Source organism: Cherax quadricarinatus, chromosome 9, assembly GCF_038502225.1.
Source record: "Cherax quadricarinatus isolate ZL_2023a chromosome 9, ASM3850222v1, whole genome shotgun sequence".
NCBI classification, from domain to species: domain Eukaryota; kingdom Metazoa; phylum Arthropoda; class Malacostraca; order Decapoda; family Parastacidae; genus Cherax; species Cherax quadricarinatus.
The window spans coordinates 37384350-37409390 of NC_091300.1; the positions used below are offsets into that span (position 1 = coordinate 37384350).

At 39.4% G+C, this 25041-nt stretch overlaps 1 protein-coding gene across 2 annotated transcripts in view; it reads left to right on the forward strand.

Moving 5' to 3' along the window:
* The first annotated feature begins 584 nt into the window (after positions 1 to 584).
* LOC128685954 (uncharacterized) overlaps positions 585 to 25041 on the forward strand; it is a 39014-nt gene continuing 14557 nt past the window's right edge. The window contains exons 1-7 of one of the 2 annotated variants that reach the window (XM_070083391.1): positions 599 to 639; positions 2302 to 2364; positions 7282 to 7407; positions 8004 to 8194; positions 16523 to 16633; positions 17792 to 17937; positions 18173 to 18277. In XM_070083391.1, the coding sequence (XP_069939492.1) occupies positions 7301 to 7407; positions 8004 to 8194; positions 16523 to 16633; positions 17792 to 17937; positions 18173 to 18277 (660 nt within the window). In that variant the 5' untranslated portion in view covers positions 599 to 639; positions 2302 to 2364; positions 7282 to 7300. Of the gene's footprint in view, positions 640 to 2301; positions 2365 to 7281; positions 7408 to 8003; positions 8195 to 16522; positions 16634 to 17791; positions 17938 to 18172; positions 18278 to 25041 lie in introns of both variants that reach the window. The other variant, XM_070083392.1, reaches the window with a different exon arrangement.

A 25041-nucleotide genomic window follows, 5' to 3' on the forward strand; every position in this document is an offset into this window, starting at 1 on the left:
TGTATGATCCAGTGGGTTAGAATGTCGTGAATTTCCCCTCACCATGAGGCAGGCTAAAACAACACGGGTTCGATCCCCCGGCTAGCTGAAGTGTTATTACTGATATATATATATATATATATATATATATATATATATATATATATATATATTTATATATATATATATATATATATTATATATATATATATATATATATATATATATATATATATATATATATACATGTATATATATATATATATATATATATATATATATATATATATATATATATATATATATATATATATATATATATATATATATATATATATATATATATAGACTACTAGTAAAACAATATTGAGTGCCTATAAATTCACTAATAGATTTTAATTACACAACGACGATACACATCTTCGACTACACTCGCACACTAAACACTTCCTGATAATAAGAAATAAATTAAACCCATTTGTAAACAAAAAATCAGCTGTTTATTATCGTGTGGAGCGTTGGTTATCTCGGTGTTGTAGAGTTGAACCCTGTTATCAAAATTTTTGTGTGGTATCCACACTGCAGCGGGTCCATGTGAGAACGTCATTATTAGTCTCTAACAAGACAGACAACTACACATTGCTTCAAACTCGGCCTCAGGTAACGAGCATACATATTACATTTTATATATATATATATATATATATATATATATATATATATATATATATATATATATATATATATATATATATATGCCGAATAGGTAGAATTGATCAATTAGTAAGAGCTTATTTAAAATTAAGTCCTTTCTGAAATTTTCTCTTATACGTTTAAAGATTGATTTTTTCATTTATTAATGAAAAAATTAAGAATTTTGTACCAAAAGAACCTTAGAAAACTTATCTAACCTTATTATAACAAGCTATATTTAATTTAGCGTAATCCAACTAAATATATTTTAGATAAGCTTACATTAATTTATTAATAACGAACACAATGAATTTTTTTTTCGTTAGGATCAGAATGATTTTTGCGAAATTATTGCGTACACAAATTTTCGCTTGCCTTATTCGGCAAGAAGAGCGTTGTTATTTAAGCCCAAATCGCCAGTTTTACCTATTCGGCACAATATATATATATATATATATATATATATATATATATATATATATATATATATATATTGTCTTTACGTCCACAGAAGGACTCGAACCTATAAACTTTGTATCAGCGTCCACAGTACTTTACCATGGAGCCAGACCTCAGATAAGTATGGGCCATAGTTAGACGACGTTTCCCTTACCCCCGGGCACCAGGCTTGTTTTCACAAGTTATTTCATCAAATCCTGCCACATGCAGTGTACAGCGAAAGATTTGAAATGCTTAACAATTCGTAAACAGGCGAAATTATTTACAAACATTGTCTCCACGTCCACAGCAGGACTCGAACCTGCAAACTCTGTATCAGAGTCCATGCTTAGCTTCGGCTAGGCGCCCATATTTATCTGGTGTCTGGCTCAGTGGTAAAGTACTGTAGAATCTGATACAGAGTTTGCAGGTTGAGTCTTGCTGTGGACGTAGAGACAATGTTTGTAAATAATTTCGCCTGTTTGCGAATTGTTTTATATATATATATATATATATATATATATATATATATATATATATATATATATATATATAGAGTGTATATATATATATATATTATATATATATATATATTATATATATATATATATATATATTATATATATATATATATATATTCTTCTTCTTTCAACACACCGGCCGTATCCCACCGAGGCGGGGTGGCCCAAAAGAAAAAACCAAAGTTTCTCCTTTCAAATTTAGTAATATATACAGGAGAAGGGGTTACTAGCCCCTTGCTCCCGGCATTTTAGTCGCCTCTTACAACACGCATGGCCTACGGAGGAAGAATTCTGTTCCACTTCCCCATGGAGATAAGAGGAAATAAACAAGAACAAGAACTAGAAAGAAAATAGAAGAAAACCCAGAGGGTTATGTATATATACGCTTGTACATGTATGTGTAGTGTGACCTGAGTGTAAGTAGAAGTAGCAAGACGTACCTGAAATTTTGCATGTCCATGAGACAGAAAAAAGGACGCCAGCAATCCTACCATCATGTAAAACAATTACAGGCTTTCGTTTTACACTCACTTGGCAGGACGGTAGTACCTCCCTGGGCGGTTGCTGTCTACCAACCTACTACCTATAATATATATATATATATATATATATATATATATATATATATATATATATATATATATAATCTTATTATGCGATATATCTACAGATAAGAGAAGTGTTGCTGAAAGGACTTCACAGATCTGTTTATTTTCGTCTTCTGTAAGCAGAGGTCAGTACTGTATGCTACATTCACTGTATATTCAGTCATAACGACTGCACATGGTTTTCCTGACCTGGTGCAGTTTTATGGACAGGATAAGAAATTATCTGCTTATTTATATATGTATATATGAATGTATGTATGTATGTATGTATGTATGTATGTATGTATGTATGTATGTATGTTACATAATTGGACAGAAACATGAGTGCGCGCGAGCGTAAGCCTCTGACCAATTATGTAACATGTACTGTATATGTAACATACACACACAGGCCCTGTGTCTTAGTGACAATTGCCTTGGACAGATGGGAACTAACTAACCAGAAGCAGCAGAGAATCAACCACATATCGGTGACTACACACACAATATATATATATATATATATATATATATATATATATATATATATATATATATATATATATATATATATATATATATATATATATATATATATATATATATATATATATATATATGTATATATATATATATATATATATATATATATATATATATATATATATATATATATATATATATATAATATATTATAAAAGAAAAGTCCTACTGAGAACGAGAAAATTTGCGCACAGGTTAGCAAAAAAATTGAGGAAGGTAACACAGTGGGAGCAATAAGAATAATTACAAGTGACGACACTGTAGCCCCCAAGGATGAGACCACGGCCAAAGCACTAAGAGACAAGCACCCAACCAGGGACACCACAACCATCAACGACAACCCTGAGGAAGACCCTATCACTGAACAATTAATTTTGCCAGAATCGGAAGTCTATAAGGCGATCGTGTCATTTCCAGCAGGATCTGCAGGAGGTTACACTGGAATTCGACCTCAGCACCTCAAAGAGATGGTAAATCCAGTACTCGGTGAATCTGCATCAATTCTTCTCACCGAGTTAACAACTTTCGTCAACAATGCCTGGCTGGGCGAATCCCAGAAGAAATTAAACCTTTCTTTTTTGGAGCCTCACTATGTGCTTTGAAGAAGAGGGATGGGGGGAATCAGACCCATTGCGGTTGGGAACACTCTTCGCCGTCTCGTTGCCAAAGCAGCAGTGAGAAACATCTGCCTAGAAGCTGCCATTTTCTTTACTCCAGCCACACCAACTGGGCTTTGGGGTCTCTCACAGGCAGTGAAGCTGCAGCTCATGCGGCAAGGGCCTACATCAGGGACCTACCAGAAGACAAGGCCATAGTCAAACTTGATTTTAGAAATGCCTTTAATATGGTGAGGAGAGATGCTGTTTTGCCAGCTGTTCGGGTTCAGGTTCCCCAGTCTCTTTCCCTTCATTTCAGCCGGCTACAGCAAACCCTCAATTCTTTTGTTTGGAGAACATGAAATTCAATCATCAGAGGGTGTTCAGCAGGGTGACCCACTTGCTCCACTTCTCTTCTGCTTGGCAGTAAGAGAACTAACTTCCAGCCTACGCAGTGAGCTCAATATATGGTACCTGGATGACGGCACTCTGGCAGGTACTGAAGAGTCCCTCGTGGGGGACCTACAACTGGTGAAAACACAGGGAGAAGGCTTGGGACTCATCCTCAATCCCTCTAAGTGTGAAATCATCACAGCGAACCAGGAAATAATCAATGCTGTGCAAAGAATCCTCCCGGAAATCTCAACTACAACTCCGTCCAACAGTACCCTCTTGGGGGCACCGCTGGGTCACCAGGCCATCGATACTGTCCTCAGGGACAAATTGAATGACCTTATGAGAATGGAGGAGAGAATAAGCGATCTTGATGCCCATGATGCTCTGTATCTCCTCACAAGGTGTCTTACTATGCCAAGACTCACTTACTTCTTGAGGTGTGCACCCTCTTTTGACAACCCAACACTCGATGAATATGACGCACACCTGAGATCAACTTTTAAGAAGGCACTGAACCTGTCACTAGAGGATGAGCAATGGGATCAGGCAACCCTCCCAGTGCGACTGGGAGGTATAGGGGTGCGTAAAGCAACGCATGTTGCTTTACCTGCTTTTCTGTCTTCGTGTTTGGCTTCCAGTGCATTAGTCAAGAAGATAGTGCCCCGAACGCTTGAGAGACTTGGTAGGAGCTCAAGACCCCAGGTTTACTGAAGCAGCAATTCGGTGGGACACCCTTACAGACTCCTCCAGTAGACCAGCTCCTCCCAAACAGCACAAACAGTCCCACTGGGACAAACCGATCATGGAAAAAATCGCCAACACAATGCTCTCCAATGCTTCAGGAAAGAACAAAGCTCGTCTCCTGGCAGTGAAGGCACCACACTCAGGAGATTTCCTGTTAGCTGTTCCCAATTCCTCCCTGGGCACCCGTCTCGACCCACAGGCCATTCGGATTGGTGTTGCTCTTCGCCTAGCCGCCCCCATCCTCACCGAACATAGGTGTATTTGCGGCAGGGCGACAGCTGATCAATTCGGACTCCATGGTCTCGTGTGTCACACAGCAGAAGGGAAGTATGCCAGACATGAGGAGATCAATGACATAATAAAGAGAAGCCTCGCCACAGCCCGTTGCCCAGCTCAACGGGAACCCCAAGTACAGAGGTCTGATGGAAGTCAAAAGCGTCCTGATGGAGCCACTATGCTACCCTGGAAGGATGGAAAGCAGATTGCCTGGGACTACACCTGTGCTGCCACATTGGCAGACACCTACTTGCCATACTCTGTAGTGGAAGGGGGTGGAGCTGCCAGCCACAGGGAGACCCAGAAGATCCGAAAATATGAAGACCTTCCCCCTTGCTATAACTTCCTTCCAATAGGGTCGGAGACCCTTGGAGCATGGGGCAAGTGTGCTCTAAAGTTCCTCAAAGAGCTGGGTGAAAAGCTCATCATAGAAACCAAGGACCACAGGGCGACCAGCTTCCTCTTTCAGAGACTCAGTGTTGCGATCCAGAGAGGAAATGCCTGCAGCATTCTGGGCACGCGGCCCACCGCAGTATTCGAGATGTACCTCTGAGTTACCTATGTTGTTTTACTTTGTATCATATTTTTGTGAATGTTTCGTCAAAGTATTTTGTCTTTAAATAAAATATATATACATAATATAGGGGGTGGTAGGAGAAAATTCTCAAACAGCTTCAGGGAGAATCTTGAGTTTTCCCTGAAGCAAGTTTATTCTTTTCTCTGAGGATGAGAGTCCCCATGACAGTTCTAGAGGTGGTACCTCCCTATATTTAATATATATATATATATATATATATATATATATATATATATATATATATATATATATATATATATATATATATATATATATATATACATATATATATATATACTTTGTATCATATTTTTGTGAATGTTTCGTCAATGTATTTTGTCTTTAAATAAAATATATATACATAATATAGGGGGTGGTAGGAGAAATTTCTCAAACAGCTTCAGGGAGAATCTTGAGTTTTCCCTGAAGCAAGTTTATTTTTTTCTCTGAGGATGAGAGTCCCTATATACATATATATATAAATATACATATATATATATATATATACATATATATATATACATATATATATATACATATATATACATATATATATATATATCTGTGTGTGTGTACTCAGCTGTGGTTGCAGGGAGTCAAAGCTTATGGTCCTGAGCCACAGCTCCTAGCCCTGTATGTGTGTGTGTGTGTGTGTGTGTGTGTGTGTGTGTGTGTGTGTGTGTGTGTGTGTGTGTGTGTGTGTGTGTGTGTGTGTGTGTGTGTGTGTGTGTGCGTGTGTGCGTGAGCAAATACAGGACTGTGACCAACCGTGAATCGAACCCTGGACATTTAACCCAGCTCCTGCTAACCAAGCTAAACTCCCGACGTCTAGTTGTGTGGATAAAGTACTGTATGCTCTGATGCAGAGTTTGAAGGTTCGAATCCTGCTGGGGACTGAGAGATAATGTTTGTAATTAATGTCGTCTGTTTGCAAAATCGTTATGCATTCCAAAATCTCGTTCTTAGTTCAATGCATGTGTCAAGATATGATGAAATAACATATTACAACCCCAGTGTACCCTGACTCTACAATTTTACCACACCTATAAATCTGATTTCTGACTCGAACATGTCACAATTCACACAATAAGAGCATTTGCGAATTGTAAGGAATCACATTTAACATGTCAACCTTAGATTCATGGACGCATTTGAATACGAGGAGTATAACAAACAGTGCAAACACACAAGGAGAATTGTATGCTTCAGAATATATACAAAGTGACTAAGAAAGTTGGATGTTTGGTTTTCCTTTGAAGCCTATGTACTATATGAAGGTCTTAAGGCAACATGTAACCTGTACACCACCAGTAAAGGTAAACTTAATCCCTATAATGGGGATTGAGTTAACTCTCGGTGAATATGCACTCAGATATACATCTCGGCGTTAATAACCGACTTATTAAAAACTACCGACTACACAAGGGTCGAGAGAGCTACGTGTCACCTATGCGCCACCGGTCAAGAATACTTAAATCCCCTGATATATGGATTATAGTAACTTTACGAGTATACACACTGATATATATATACACCCCTCCAAGTGCACATTACTCTCAGTGCATATAAAGCGCATCGAATATACAAAGGGTCATTAAGGGTGCATGCAAGTTTTTCATCACCAGTCTGATACTTAATAGCTAATATAGGTATTAGAGCAAATTGAAAATGCACACACACTCACACAGATATGATGTATAGTTTCAAGTGTACATGCTCTGTTGCTCGGGGTTCAAGTACATCACGAGAGATACACACATTAGCTTAAATGCTAAGTCTAAGATTGGTCTTGAATTAATAAAATTATACAAAAAACTATAATTATTTGAAGTCTGAATCATGTATATATACAGAGGAGGAGAAGAGAGCAAAAATGTTTTAATTTTAGTATCAATGTTTCAGTTCTATATTTTGTTATTATTCTACTTAAGGGAAGGTGACATCGTCAACATGTTTATCTTTGGAACACTCTTCATCATCCTCATCTTGGTTTTGTTGAGGGCCATGATGCACGAGATGGAGAGGCGGGACGCTCTGCTCCTCAACGCAACCCTCAGGTCAGTACTCCACCATCCTTACTCAAACTATCTCGAGTCTAGAGAAGACTCAGAGATACAAGTAGCAACACTATTTAATTCTCGGCAAATAGCCTCGGTATGAACTCTAAGGTCTTCTAGAAGCTATGTCTCTTTACTATGCACTCCCATACACCCCCACCTACGTACTAATATTTACTCCCTTGTTGCTCTTCCATTAGCATCAGGATAACGTGGATTCAGAACACATTTCTATCTGGGTGTAATTCACGACGGAATTTTTCGTGTTATGAATCATGACCAGTTATGTGCGGGTTATTTGTGTAATGTTTCCTTCTTTTGCTATGAATAACTAGCTTCCATTCAGCTGTTGCATTTCTCTATTAAGCAGCAATATTCCAAAGAGCTGACCCATTCCCACTGTAGAAGGAGCTCTCTCTCTGTTGTTGAAGTAGAAATATTCAAATTATTGTGGTACTTAAACTCTGCTACAAGTAATCTCTGGGAGGTGGGTGAAGCTCCTACCGTTCAGCCAGTCTCTGGACATAGACCTCCTGGCACAACCCACGTATCTATAGTATATCGCCTTACTGTACAATGCCGTACTCTCCTTACAGTGTCAACCAATCACATTACTGGAGGGACGATGCCGGCGAGCCTTGGCTGACAGCAAGAGTACTGGAGAACGCGAATGATGCTGAGAACAATACTCTCACTCATTCTGTGGTGAGGCCTGACTGGTCACTTGTTCAGGGAACCTTCACACACCTAAAAGATGAGAACTTCGAAGAATTCCTTATAACCAGTGGTACGTCATGATGTATTTGAAGTACAATAATTTGGGCTATAACCTCCGATGTTTCAGTGGCCGGATAAGCTCTTGGGAGTTAGCGTGGGCTGTTACCAAACACCATGGCTTGTTGTAGTGTTTTAGAATCTCAGGTTCAAGTGTTGAAGGAGATTCTACTTCTTCAGGAGGAAAATAGGAGGCTGAAGCTTCGCATAGATGAGTTTGGGAGCGAGTGTGAGAAGGATTTAGCTGGTAAGGAAGGAATGGTCGCCAGCAGTGATAGTGGCAGCCGCTCTAAGTGGCAAGTGGTTCACAGTTCAGGAAGAAGGAAGATGAGGAGAGTTAATAAAGAAGATGTGAAGGTAGGAAATCGATTCTCTGTTCTCTAAGACGAGTGTACTTCAGTGGTTAGTGAGGTTGAAGGTACCACTGATTTCCCTGCTAATCAAGGTAAGAATATTTTAATAGTAGACGATTCTCAGGTAAGATATATGGACCGTGCATTTTGTAACAGAGACAGAAAGGTCAGACAGAGAGTGTGTCTTCCTGGAGCTGGTGTTGGTGACATAGCAGGTTGGATAATATTATGGCAGGTAATGGGAACAAGCCCATTATCTGTCTTAGTGCTGGAGGTAATGACATTGGGAAGGGCAGGAGAGAGGAGCTGCTGGATAAGTACGTCAGCCATAGAAGTAGTTAGGTCTAAGGGAGGGATTCCAGTCATATATAGCATCTTGCCTAGAAAGGGAGTGGGCAATGAATGGATGTCTAGGGTAATTGGTATAAATTGATGGCTAGACAGGTACTGCAAGGAGCTTGCAATCCCATTCATTGATAACTGGGACCTATTCTTTGACAAACGTGATATGTATGCAAGGGATGGGGTTCATCTCTCTGGGGATGGAGTGGTTGCATTAGCCAATTCAATTGAGAGGGTAATTGAAGACTTGTCTAGGAATTTAAACTGATACATTATAGAGGTATGGGTGTTTGTGGGAAACAATCAGGTTGCAGCATTAGGGTTAAAAAGAAGCAGTTATTACTGGGATACCTCAGGGATATGTTTAAAAGACAATATGCAAAATAAAGTTGCTAGTGGCAAATCAATTGATCAACAAACAAAGAGGGATAGTAGAGGGCAACGAGTGACTAGCTCCCTTATAGTTTACTATACAAATAGTAGGAGTCTAAGAAATAAGATAGATGAGCTAAGATTACTTGCAAGTGTAGGTAATATAGATATTATTGGTATAACAGAGACCTAGTTCAACCTGAAAGATAGAGAAATGCCTTCTGAATGCAACATACAGGGTTATAAACTATTCCACACTGACAAGGTCAACAGGAAGGGTGGTGGAGTGGCGATGTAAGTCAGAGAAAATTTAAATTGTTGTCTTAGACATGATATAAGATTAGAAACATCGAACACAGAATCTGTTTGGCTACAGTTTCTCGAGGGACATGACAAATTAATTTTGGGTGTGATTTATAGGCCCCCAAACCTTGATAGGGAGGGCAGTAAGCTGTTATGGGACGAAATTCATAAGGCATCTAGATATGAAAATGTTGTTATAATGGGAGATTTTAACTTTAGACAAATTGATTGCAACAATATGTCAGGAAATCTTGAGTCTAGTGACTTTCTTGATACGGTTCAGGATTGGTTTTTAAAACAGGTTGTGACAGAACCAACTAGAGGAAACAATCTGCTTGACTTAGTTCTTGCCAACAAAGATTCACTAATTAATAATCTTGAGGTTAATGATGAGCTTGGGGAAAGTGATCACAAATCACTTAGTTTTAATATATCATGGAATTACCCTGATAACTGCAATCAAATCTGTCCCAGATTTTCACTTGGCCGACTTCATGGGACTGAAAAATTACCTGGGTGGGCTAAATTGGGATGTCCTGACTATGGGTCGGGTAGGTGATCTTGGTTGCCAATATGACGTTTTTCAAAGATTAGTTCTAGCTGCCCAGACAACTTTTGTTCCGAGTAGGGAAATTAGATCTAACAAAAATGATCCCAAATGGATGAACAATAGATTAAAACATCTCATTGGTCAAGAGAGAGGCATATATAGGCGTATCAAAAGAGGGGATGGGCAGTTAAGAAATCGATATATTCAATTAAAGAGAGAAATAAAGAAAGGAATAAGAAAAGCAAAAAGGGATTATGAGACTAAGGTCGCAAGGAATTCAAAGATTAACCCTAAAGGATTCTTTCAGGTATACAGAAGTAAGATTAGGGACAAGATTGGCCCACTTAAGAGTAACTCTGGTCAGATCACTGACAGTGATAAGGATATGTGTGAAATTCTAAATACCTACTTCCTCTCAGTTTTCACCCAGGAAAATACTAGCGATATTCCTGAAATAATAGATTATGTAGAACAGGATGATGATAAACTATGTACAATTGCGGTAACTAGTGACATGGTCCTCAGACAAATAGAGAAACTAAAACCTAACAAATCCCTAGGCCCTGATGAACTGTTTGCAAGGGTGTTAAAGGAATGTAAAGAGGAACTTAGCATACCTTTGGCTAATCTTTTTAACGTATCACTACAAACTGGCATAGTGCCTGATGAGTGGAAAATGGCAAATGTAATACCTATTTACAAGGCAGATGACAGGTCCTTGGCTTCGAACTATAGACCAATAAGCCTTACCTCCATAGTGGGAAAATTTATTGAATCAATAATTGCAGAATCAATTCGTAGCCATCTTGACAGGCACAGATTGATTAATGAATCTCAACACGGTTTTACAAAGGGGCGTTCCTGTCTTACGAATTTACTAACTTTTTTCACTAAGGTGTTTGAGGAGGAAGATCATGGTAATGAATATGATATTGTGTATATGGACTTCAGTAAGGCTTTCGATAGAGTTCCACACCAGAGGCTATTGAGGAAACTTAAGGCACACGGAACAGGAGGAGAATTTTTTTCCTGGGGTAGAGGCATGGCTGACAAATAGACCGCAGAGAGTTTGCATAAATGGGGAGAAATCAGAATGGGGGCACGTCACAAGCGGTGTTCCTCAGGGGTCAGTGTTGGGCCCGTTGTTGTTCACAATTTACATAAACGACATAGATGAGGGAATAAATAGCGACATAAGCAAATTTGCTGATGACACCAAAATAGGCCGTCCAATTCATTCTAATGAGGACGCTAGAGCACTCCAGGATTATTTGAATAGACTGATGCAATGGTCGGAGAAGTGGCAGATGCAGTTTAATATTGACAAATGCATAGTTCTAAATGTTGGACAGGTAAATAACCATGCCACATATAAACTAAATAATGTAGATCTTAATAATACTGATTGCGAAAAGGATTTAGGAGTTCTGGTTAGCAGTAATTTAAAACCAAGACAACAGTGCATTAGTGTTCGCAATAAAGGTAACAGAATTCTTGGCTTCATTTCTAGAAGTATAAATAATAGAAGTCCTCAGGTTGTTCTTCAACTCTATATATCCTTGGTTAGGCCTCATTTAGACTATGCTGCTCAGTTCTGGTCACCGTATTACAAAATGGATATAAATGTTCTGGAAAACGTACAGAGGAGGATGACAAAGATGATCCCATGCATCAGAAATCTTCCCTATGAGGATAGACTGAGGGCCCTGAATCTGCACTCTCTCGAAAGGCGTAGAATTAGGGGGATATGATCGAGGTGTATAGATGGAAAACAGGAATAAATAAAGGGGATGTAAATAGCGTGCTGAAAATTTCCAGCCAAGACAGGACTCGCAGCAATGGTTTCAAGTTGGAAAAATTCAGATTCAGGAAGGATATAGGAAAGCACTTGTTTGGTAATAGAGTTGTGGATGAGTGGAACATACTCCCGAGTACAGTTATTCAGGCTAAAACGTTGTGTAGTTTTAAAAATAGGTTAGATAAATTCATAAGTGGGTGTGGGTGGGTGTGAGTTGGACCTGACTAGCTTGTGCTGCTGGGTCTGGTGCAGTGCTCCATCCTTGAGTGGAGATGATCAGACTGGGTGGGTCATTGGGCTAATCTGGGGGGGATGGGTCATTGGTCTAATCCGGGGGGGGGACATGGACCTGCTCCGCATGGGTCAGTAGGCCTGTTGCAGTGTTCCTTCTTTCTTATGTTCTTAATAGTCTAGTCAGAGATCGGACAGCGAATATAGAACGGAGGATAGAGGCTCGACCCTTCCTTACGCCGAATGATCAACAGGAGCTCAGGGCTATATTGAAGGCAGCAATACCCGGGCTAATCATTTTTCATGACTTCGTGCAAAAAGAACTAAGCAGATTAAACCCAGCTAAGAGCACCGGCTCAGATAACATTCTTGGTAAATTCCTAACAGATGGTGCCTCTGAATTGCCAATCCCCATTGCTCACATAATAAATTTGTCCATCACCACTAATACCGTACCGGGGCGGAGGGGGGATGCAAGGAGGCCAGAGTTACTTTTATCTTCAAGAAAAATAATAGGCTTGATGTCAGCAACTACAGGCCTGTTAGGATGCTCAGTATAATATCCAAAATTCTAGAGAGGGCGGTGCACGCTCAAGTAATTAAGTATCTTAACGACAACAACATTCTCCATAGTTACCAATCAGGCTTTAGGAGATCTTACTCAACCGACCCCTCCTTAATTAACCTGATGGATTACAAAAGAACTGAAATGTCGATAGGGAACCTCACAGACTTGCAAAAGGCCTTCGATACTGTCAACCACAATATATAATGTAAGAAACTTCAAGCTATCGGCATAGGTTCCGTAGACTGGTTTAGTCCTACCATAACAACAGGACACAAATTGTCAAAATCAACAAAACAGAATCAGAACCCCAGCCGATAGCATGTGGAGCTCCCCAAGCTAGTATTCTGGGTCCTTTATTATTCCTATGTTATGTAAACGACATGCCCATCAGTGTCAAGTGCAAACTCTTACTGTTTGCAGATGACAGTGCTCTGTTAGTGTCAGGTAAAGACCCACAAGATATAGCTAATGTAATAACACTGGAACTGGAGTCCTGCAGCAAATGGTTAGTAGACAACAAACTATTGTTACACCTAGGAAAAACGGAAGCCACACTCTGGCACGAAACATAAACTGAGAAGGGTAAATAATTTTAATGTCCGGTGTAATGGGGAACCCATCACTTCAGTTTCCTCAGTAAAATATCTGGGAATCCCCTTTGATCCATGTATGTCAGGAGAACTGATAGGGAACAGTGTAGTAAAGCCAGACTGAAGTTCCTTTACAGATAAGCACAGTGTCTACGTACTGAGGCTCGCAGGGCCCTATTTATTTATTTATTTATTTATTTCCAATTTGTGCACACATACAGAGGTACAAAAAAAATACAGATAAGAGCAGTATGCCAAAGCCACTTATACTATGCATAGCATTACGGGCTGGCTTAAAATTAACTTAAGATTAACTAAGCAATGATTATTATTATTATTATAATCAAAAAGAAGCGCTAAGCCACAAGGACTATACAGCGCTGCTACTAAGCAATGATGAAATCAGTGATAAAACATTAATGTAAACAGATAACTATAAAGCACAAGTGAGTATTACAAAGACAGGTCATATGGTTGCATTCAGTTAGGTAGTGATTCTGTTAGGTAGTGTATTTAAAAAATAATAAAGTTAGATTGGGTTTTAGGTTTAACATTTATGTGATATAATTGTGAGAAACATTTAAGATATACAATTTATAATGTTCAGTTATTCAGTATTTATTTGGTTTTGGGTGAGTAAGTAATCTTTGAGAAGAGACTTGAATTTATAAACAGGTTGTGTTTCTTTTATATTTACAGGTAATGAATTCCAGATTTTAGGGCCTTTTATGTGCATTGAGTTTTTGCATAGTGTGAGATGGACACGAGGAACATCAAAGAGTGATCTGTGCCTTGTGTTATGGTCATGTGTTCTGTTGAGGTTGGCAAGGAGATGTTTGAGGGGAGGGTTAATATCAGAGTTAAGTGTTCTATGTATGTAATAGGTGCAGTAATAAGTATGGATGTTTTGTATGGTGAGTAGGTTTAGTGTATTGAATATTGGTGGAGTGTGCTGCCTGTAGTGAGAATTTGTTATCATTCTAACTGCAGCCTTTTGTTGGGTAATTAGTGGTCTGAGATGGTTAATTGTTGTTGAGCCCCATGCACAAATTCCATAGGTGAGATAGGGGTAAATAAGAGAGTGATATAGGGCCAGGAGGGCTGACTGTGGAACATAGTACCGTATCTTCGATAGTATGCCTACAGTCTTGGAAATTTTCTTAGAAATTTGATGTATATGTGTATGAAATTTGAGTCTATTATCAAGGTGGATTCCTAAGAATTTTCCCTCTGTTAGTTTTGTGATAGGTGATCCATTTATCATTATGTTAAGAGGGACATCTGTAGCCTTTATACAATGTCATATGGACTACGCTTGCTCTTCATGGTACTCTGCCTTGATAAAAAAAAAAAAAAAAAAAAAAAAACGCTGAAAGATAGACCACAAATCGCCCAGAACAAAATGGTAAGATTCATCCTGGACCTGGGTCTAAGAGAACATGTAGGCCTAGATGAATTACGATAATTGGATATGCTGAATGCTGAAGACAGAGTAAAACAACTGAAGTTAAATCAAGTTTATAAAATTGCTCACAAACTGTGTTCAGAATATCTTGCTGCCAATTTTGTCAAGGCTGGGAACCAAAGCAATCATAGTACTAGAGGGAGAGGGCACACCTTTGTAGTAGCAGCAATAAAGGAATGGAACAGACTGCCTGCACATGTCAAAGCCAGTCATAGCATGAGCCAGTTCAAGACGAGAGCCAAAAGATGTCTGATGAATGTAGCGACAGAAAGAGAGGAGAATGATTTTTAATTTTTTTAGCAAACACACATGTAAATGTAAATAACGCATTTTACCTTAGCCCTAGTATATCTCCTTTATAGTATATTAATAATATATATCTTTTATACTATAATAATGAGGTATTAAAAGGATCCCAATGGAAATAAGTCATGTGGAAACTTATTCGGTCCTAAAGTTTCACAGGGCAGATACGTCGTACGAAGATCCCAACATGCCACGGATGGTACGGCTGAGTTGGGGGGCCCTTACATCCACCCAAAACACACACATACACCCGGGTTGGCAAAGGTGGTTGGAAGGTACATTTTAATTGATCGATTTACCCTTCAAGGAAGAGGTAGGTAGCGTACCCTACAGGCGTCTCCTCGTTGTTAAGCTTAGAACCTAGTGTCACTTCCTGTATAGTTATACTAGGGGTTACTCTCCCCCTTGGAAACGGGATTTTCTGAGGTTCAGGCAGGTCACTAATACCGACTGAATATTGCAGGAATTAAGGCTCCCGGTTGCACGTGGTTCTGAGGGGAAGTCCAGAGGGGCTAAAGCTTAGGGAGGTTGAAGACTGGGATATATTCTCCAACACCAAGTAAGTTAGTCCTTTATTCGCGCATGCAGGCGAGATTTCTTGCAACATCAGTCATTTATGGAAATCTGTCCTATAAGCCACTTGTGAGGCTGAGATACCAGCCTCAGAGCTTGGTGTCAACAGAGCTTGCAAGGGTAGACAACTCACATGGAGGCAGTCCAGACAAATATCCACAAGTCACTTTGTCTGACTTTTTTTGGGTTATCCTAGGTTCTCTACACGTATGATGCTATGTATGATAATATATGTAATTGTATTTGTGTATACCTGAATAAACTTACTAAAGTCTGGCCACAGACAGGTCAGTAGGAACAGAAGGACATCTGTAACAACTGAGTGCATCACATCCATTACTTTCAAGGGCTCTTCCTAGAAGCTAAGCATCCATCAGCTGGCAGTAAACTCCAGGAAAGTTTTGTGACGCTGACCATGAGAATTCCCTCTACTGACGTCAGTTAGTTTATTAACTCACTTGCCATACAGAGTTCCACCTCATTTTTTGTAGGTTCCAGAAAACTCTTAAAGGGTCGATTGATAGTTAGAAATATTAGAAAATGAATGTTGGTATTGATATTGCGCTCATACAGATTTATACACAGGTATACAATGGTACATAAAGACATACTAGTATATGAATGTATACATTGTTTAGCACAGTGTACTGAAGAATGATAAAAAAATAATAATTATTTTATTTTTATTAACCATATAAGGTGCAGTTTCTTAAGGACGCGTGGTATATACACGGAGTTATACATCTCTCACACTGCATTCCCTAAGAGTTTATTATAATCCACGTTATAGGGATTAAAATATTCTTGTTAGTGCACAGGTACAGTTTATAAACTGTACCCTTAAAAAACATGAATCAGGAGAAATTTTATCCATCATCTTATCCACGTAGGGGTTCCGTACATAGTGCGTAGCATCATCGTGAAGGCTGTACCAACTGTGACCATCGAGTATTTCTACCAGAATGATGATTACTACTACGACCTCGAAAATCACTACATAGGTAATATGCTTTCTTTTTCTCAGTCGGGTTCCTGATAAACTCTTGGTTTATTTTTATGAACTGGCTAACAACATCCGCATGTAAAACTCCAACAATGTTAGTCTCAGTACTTTTCATTATTTAGTCACTTCTGTTTACCAAAATAACACTTATTAAATAAACATTTGACATGTAATATAAAAACTGTGAGATATTACCTGCATGAGGTTTACAAGGTATTACCTGAGTTATTACATGCAAGTAATTTGGGTGAGGTAAGTGGGACTTAGTCACAGTAGGTCACAGGAGTGTCACTCCTTCGATGCTCACTCCATCACCACTCACAAAAAAGCTTGACCTGACATTAAATTAATAATTACAATATTAAACATTAATACCAATAATGGTGAATTATAAAATAGTGTGGACTGTATATTATTTGGCTTGCTGGATACATAGAATACAATTATTGTACAATGCATATAATGCAGTAGTGTTATTAGAAAAGAAATTTGTATTACCACTTACCATTTAATTACTGCACCATCCACACGTAATTCTGGAGGTCCCGCAAATTTCCTGTCCCAATTCTTCAGCAGGAGACATTAACACGGGTTTCTATTACAGATTTGGGCCGAAACACCCAATTATGGCCTCGATGACGGCGGACTACTAGACAATTTCACCACAATCAGTGCTCACACATTACTTCATTATGCTATCCTCTCTCCCCAGTATGACTCCGAGGCCGCTGCACACCCTCCTTAACACAAAATTTCTTGAAGGATCAAATCAACATCACATTTTAAAACAATTATTATATTATTCATATTAACACATGCTGAATTTAGGAAAATTATAAAAAAATCCACAAAAACGAATGAATACCTTCCTGCATTTTGTCTGTATGTCTGTTTGTATGTCTGTCTGTATATATGTCTGTATGTCTGTCTCTCTGGCTGTCTCTCTCTAAAAACTAGCTACTGCACTTGATTTTAACTAAAATTTACCCACAACAGTAGCTAAAATTTTTAGTTAGTCAATGGATAAGACATCAATATTTTTTTTTGAACCGACGAGAGAAAAGGTTTAACTTTCATGTAAAGAGCTCCGTTGTGGAAGATATCATGTGCATGTCAGTACCGTTATTAAGACAGTTAAAACCTTTTCTTTCGGCAGACACTGACTTGGACAAACTGGGTGTAGGCGATGGTCGAGTGTATCAGGTAGTCATTACGACGGACACCTGGATCAAGAGCAATGAGGAGAGATTCCGTCCAGGTTATGCCTTCGTCAAGCAGGACTATGATGGCACACCATCCAAGGTTGGCTGCCCTTTATTTAAGGATGTGAAAAGTTAATTTTAGGTGTGTTGTATGGCTACCCAATTCAAAAAGTGGCCAGTGAAAACTTGTGTGGGACGATATTTTAAATGTTCTATAGCAGACATTCAGATTTTTTTAAATGATACATAGCGTGAGTCAGTTTGAATCGTTGATTCAGTCTCAAATGAGAGGTGAGACATATGTGGTAACTAATGGTAGGTGATGTCATACGCAGAACACGTACTGGTTTGTCTCCCCCAGCGTCCTAATGCATCAGAAGCAGAAAGAGAAGGTCACTATAAACATTATTCGCAGCTTCCACGCTGACGGCTTTATTATGGTGAGTTATTATTACAAGTGTCTTCGCTACACCTGCCCTTACTACACCTGTCCTCGCTTCACCTGTCTTCATTACACTACTATTCTCATTACACCTGTCCTCATTGTACCCGTCATCACTACACTTGTCATCACTACTATTCTCATTACACACGTCATCACTACACCTGTCCTCATTATACCCACCATTATTACTCTGCCTCCACAATACCTATTTATAGTAGTTCTCACTATACCGGTTTTCACTACACGTTATGTGTACCTGGTGGTTTGTGTCGCCTCATTCATCCAGCTTCACAATGTAATATTCACATTATTTGTGTAATAAGAATGCAGCAATGGGGTGGCCGAGTTATAAATGTCTGTATATACTCACCTAATTGTAGTTGTAGGGATCGATTCATAGCTCCTGGCCCCCGCCTCTTCACTGGACACTACTAGGTCCACTCACTCCCTGCTCCATGAGCTTTATCATACCTCTTCTTAAAGCTATGTATAGCTCCTGCCTCCACTACATCACTCTCCAGACCGTTCCACTTCCTGACAACTCTGTGACTAAAGAAGTACTTCCTAACATCCCTGTAACTCATAAGAGTTTTCAGCTTTCGGTTGTAATCCCTTGTTGCTGTGTCAATCTCTGAAACATTCTGTCCCTATCCACCTCCTCAATTCCTCTCAGTATTTTATATGTCGTTATCGTGTCTTCCCTATCCCTCCTGTCTTCAAGTGTTGTCAGGTTGAGTTCCCTCAACCTATCCCCGTAAAACAAACCCCTCAACTCCTGGACTAGTCTTGTTGCAAATCCTTGCACTTTCTCTAATTTCTTGACATGGTTAGCCAGGTATGTGTCAAACACTTGCGTGTGTGTGTGGACTCGCATGTGTTTTATTACCTGTTATAATTTGCAAGGAAAAAGGAGTGGGATCTAGCTCTTGGCCCCGCCTCTTAACTTTAAATTCCTCTCCTGTAAGGACTCGAGCTGTCCTGTCTCTCTACAAATTGCTGTACAAATTAGTCTCCGTGTGTGGTTTATAATAACATTCTCTTACACTGTCTCGGGTCCAACAGCATTATGTATTCCGTAATAAGATCCCCTCTTGTTCGTCGTTCTTGCACTACTTCTCATGCCTCTTCTTATGGCTAACACTCCCAGTCCTCAGTCTAGAAGTGTTTATGTTGATATTCTGCTCTTCTAGGTCAGCAGCCAGGAAGCCTAGGCTTCCTGGTTGCTGGGCGGTGACCTCCGGAAGCACTACATGATACTCACAGGTGAAGATTCAATTCAATTCAATTCAATTCAAATTCAAAGTTTATTCTCTATAAGTATTACAATGCTGAGTTTACAGAATTTGGTTATTGTGTGGTTTACATGTAGTAAAATAATAATTACAGAGTGTACCACTAGAACACCTAGCATGGCTAGGCATTTCGGGCAGACTTATATTAAATCTTAAGTTTAAAATATTATACACCGGTGCTGTGTATATGACCAGGTCTGTATCAATATTTAGGTTTGATAATTTTTTTTTTTACATTGCTGTCAGTGAAAAAATATATGCATCAATCTATAATTTTTTTCTGGATAAGTTAAATTTTTGCGAGTTTCGCCTATTTGGGAAGTTTGACTTACGTATTAGGCACGACGGGGCTTTAGGTCCTAGCACTAAGAGCAGACCGGTCTACGCTGAGGTCAGTGGTCACCTGCGGTCATACCTGCCTAAGCTCTTGGGAGTTGGCGTGGGCTGTTACCAAGCACCATGGCTTGTTGTAGTGTTTTAGAATCTCAGGTTCAAGTGTTGAAGGAGATTCTACTTCTTCAGGAGGAAAATAGGAGGCTGAAGCTTCGCATAGATGAGTTTGGGAGTGAGTGTGAGAAGGATTTAGCTGGTAAGGAGGAAATGGTCACCAGCAGTGATAGTGACAGCCACTTTAAGTGGCAAGTGGTTCACAGTTCAGGAAGAAGGAAGATGAGGAGAGTTAATAGAGAAGATGTGAAGGTAGGAAATCGATTCTCTGTTCTCCAAGACGAGTGTACTTCAGTGGTTAGTGAGGTTGAAGGTACCACTGATTCCCCTGCTAATCAAGGTAAGAATGTTTTAATAGTAGGCGATTCTCAGGTAAGATATATGGACAGTGCATTTTGTAACAGAGACAGAAAGGTCAGACAGAGAGTGTGCCTTCCTGGAGCTGGTGTTGGTGACATAGCAGGTTGGATAATGTTATGGCAGGTAATGGGAACAAGCCCATTATCTGTCTTAGTGCTGGGGGTAATGACATTGGGAAGGGCAGGAGAGAGGAGCTGCTGGATAAGTACAGGTCAGCCATAGAAGTAGTTAGGTCTAAGGGAGGGATCCCAGTCATATGTAGCATCTTGCCTAGAAAGGGAGTAGGCAATGAATGAATGTCTAGGGCAATTGGTATAAATTGCTGGCTAGACAGGTGCTGCAAGGAACTTGCAATCCCATTCATTGATAACTGGGACCTATTCTTTGGCAAACGTGATATGTATGGAAGGGATGGGGTTCATCTCTCTGGGGATGGAGTGGTTGCATTAGCCAATTCAATTGAGAGGGTAATTGAAGACTTGTCTAGGAATTTAAACTGATAGATTATAGAGGTATGGGTGTTTGTGGGAAACAATCAGGATGCAGCATTAGGGTTAAAAAAAGCAGTTATTACTGGGATACCTCAGGGATATGTTTAAAAGACAATATTCAAAATAAAGTTGCTAGTAATGGCAAATCAATTGATCAACAAACAAAGAGGGATAGTAGAGGGCAACGAGTGACTAGCTCCCTTATAGTTTACTATACAAATAGTAGGAGTCTAAGAAATAAGATAGATGAGCTAAGATTACTTGCAAGTGTAGGTAATATAGATATTATTGGTATAACAGAGACCTAGTTCAACCTGAAAGATAGAGAAATGCCTTCTGAATGCAACATACAGGGTTATAAACTATTCCACACTGACAAGGTCAACAGGAAGGGTGGTGGAGTGGCGATGTAAGTCAGAGAAAATTTAAATTGTTGTCTTAGACATGATATAAGATTAGAAACATCGAACACAGAATCTGTTTGGCTACAGTTTCTCGAGGGACAAATTAATTTTGGGTGTGATTTATAGGCTCCCAAACCTTGATAGGGAGTGCGGTAAGCTGTTATGGGACGAAATTCATAAGGTATCTAGATATGAAAATGTTGTGATAATGGGAGATTTTAACTTTAGACAAATTGATTGGAACAATATGACAGGAAATCTTGAGTCTAGTGACTTTCTTGATACGGTTCAGGATTGCTTTTTAGAACAGGTTGTGACAGAACCAACTAGAGGAAACAATCTGCTTGGTTTGGTTCTTGCCAACAAAGATTCACTAATTAATAATCTTGAGGTTAATGATGAGATTGGGGAAAGTGATCACAAATCACTTAGTTTCATTTTTTTTATTAGCACACTGGCCGATTCCCACCAAGGCAGGGTGGCCAGAAAAAGAAAAACTTTCACCATCATTCACTCCATCACTGTCTTGCCAGAAGGGTGCTTTACACTACAGTTTTTAAACTGCAGCATTACACCCCTCCTTCAGAGTGCAGGCACTGTACTTCCCATCTCCAGGACTCAAGTCCGGCCTGCCGGTTTCCCTGAATCCCTTCATAAATGTTACTTTGCTCACACTCCAACAGCACATCAAGTATTAAAAACCATTTGTCTCCATTCACTCCTATCAAACACGCTCACACATGCCCGCTGGAAGTCCAAGCCCCTCGCACACAAAACCTCCTTTACCCCCTCCCTCCAACCTTTCCTAGGCCGACCCCTACACTGCCTTCCTTCCACTACAGACTGATACACTCTTGAAGTCATTCTGTTTCGCTCCATTCTCTCTACATGTCCGAACCACCTCAACAACCCTTCCTCAGCCCTCTGGACAACAGTTTTGGCAATCCCGAACCTCCTCCTAACTTCCAAACTACGAATTCTCTGCATTATATTCACACCACACATTGCCTTCAGACATGACATCTCCACTGCCTCCAGCCTTCTCCTCGCTGCAACATTCATCACCCATGCTTCACACTCATATAAGAGTGTTGGTAAAACTATACTCTCATACATTCCCCTCTTTGCCTCCAAGGACAAAGTTCTTTGTCTCCACAGACTCCTAAGTGCACCACTCACCCTTTTCCCCTCATCAATTCTATGATTCACCTCATCTTTCATAGACCCATCCGCTGACACGTCCACTCCCAAATATCTGAATACATTCACCTCCTCCATACTGTCTCCCTCCAATCTGATATCCAATCTTTCATCACCTAATCTTTTTGTTATCCTCATAACCTTACTCTTTCCTGTATTCACTTTTAATTTTCTTCTTTTACATACCCTACCAAATTCATCCACCAACCTCTGCAACTTCTCTTCAGAATCTCCCAAGAGCACAGTGTCATCAGCAAAGAGCAACTGTGACAACTCCCACTTTGTGTGATTCTTTATCTTTTAACTCCACGCCTCTTGCCAAGACCCTTGCATTTACTTCTCTTACATCCCCATCTATAAATATACTAAAGAACCACGGTGACATCACACATCCTTGCCTAAGGCCTACTTTTACTGGGAAATAATCTCCCTCTTTCCTACATACTCTAACTTGAGCCTCACTATCCTCATAAAAACTCTTCGCTGCTTTCAGTAACCTACCTCCTATACCATATACCTGCAACATCTGACACATTGCCCCCCTATCCACCCTGTCATACGCCTTTTCCCAATCCATAAATGCCACAAAAACCTCTTTAGCCTTATCTAAATACTGTTCACTTATATGTTTCACTGTAAACACCTGGTCCACACACCTCCTACCTTTCCTAAAGCCTCCTTGTTCATCTGCTATCCTATTCTCCGTCTTACTCTTAATTCTTTCAATAATAACTCTACCATACACTTTACCAGGTATACTCAACAGACTTATCCACCTATAATTTTTGCACTCTCTTTTGTCACCCTTGCCTTTATACAAAAGAACTATGCATGCTCTCTGCCAATCCCTAGGTACCTCACCCTCTTCCATACATTTATTAAATAATAGCACCAACCACTCCAAAACTATATCCCCACCTGCTTTTAACATTTCTTTCTTTATCCCATCAATCCCAGCTGCCTTACCCCCTTTCATTTTACCTACTGCCTCACGAACTTCCCCCACACTCACAACTGGCTCTTCCTCACTCCTACAAGATGTTATTCCTCCTTGCCCTATACATGAAGTCACAGCTTCCCTATCTTCATCAACATTTAACAATTCCTCAAAATATTCCCTCCAACTTCCCAATACCTCTAACTCTCCATTTAATAAGTCTCCTCTCCTATTTTTAACTGACAAATCCATTTGTTCTCTAGGCTTCCTTAACTTGTTAATCTCACTCCAAAACTTTTTCTTATTTTCAACAAAATTTGTTGATAACATCTCACCCACTCTCTCATTTGCTCTCTTTTTACACTGCTTCACCACTCTCTTAACCTCTCTCTTTTTCTTCATATACTCTTCCCTCCTTGCATCACTTCTACTTTGTAAAAACTTCTCATATGTTAACTTTTCTCCCTTATTACTCTCTTTACATCATTATTCCACCAATCGCTCCTCTTCCCTCCCGCACCCACTTTCCTGTAACCACAAACTTCTGCTGAACACTCTAACACTACATTTTTAAACCTACCCCATACCTCTTCGACCCCATTGCCTATGCTCTCATTAGCCCATCTATCCTCCAATAGCTGTTTATATCTTACCCTAACTGCCTCCTCTTTTAGTTTATAAAGCTTCACCTTTCTCTTCCCTGATGCTTCTGTTCTTCTTGTATCCCATCTACCCTTTGCTCTCAGTGTAGCTACAACTAAAAAGTGATCTGATATATCTTTGGCTCCTCTATAAACATGTACATCCTGAAGTCTACTCAACAGTCAATATATCATGGAATTACCCAGATAACTGCAATCAAATCTCTGTCTCAGATTTTCACTTGGCCGACTTCATGTGACTGGAAAATTACCTGGGTGGGCTAAATTGGGATGTCCTGACTATGGGTCAGGAAGGTGATCTTGGTTGCCAATATGACGTTTTTCAGAGCATAGTTCTAGCTGCCCAGACAACTTTTGTTCATAGTAGGGAAATTAGATCTAATAAAATGATCCCAAATGGATGAACAATAGATTAAAACATCTCATTGGTCAAAAGAGAGGCATATATAGGCGTATCAAAAGAGGGGATGGGCAGTTAAGAAATCAATATATTCAATTAAAGAGAGAAATAAAGAAAGGAATAAGAAAAGCAAAAAGGGATTATGAGGCTAAGGTCGCATGGGATTCAAAGACTAACCCAAAAGGGTTCTTTCAGGTATACAGAAGTAAGATTAGGGACAAGATTGGCCCACTTAAGAGTAACTCTGGTCAGATCACTGACAGTGATAAAGATATGTGTGAAATTCTCAATACCTACTTCCTCTCAGTTTTCACCCAGGAAAATACTAGCGATATTCCTGAAATAATAGATTATGTAGAACAGGATGATAATAAACTATGCACGATTGCGGTAACTAGTGACATGGTCCTCAGACAAATAGAGAAACTAAACCCTAACAAATTCCCAGGTCCTGATGAACTGTTTGCAAGGGTGTTAAAGGAATGTAAAGAGGAACTTAGCATACCTTTGGCTAATCTTTTTAACATATCATTACAAACTGGCGTAGTGCCTGATAAGTGAAAAAG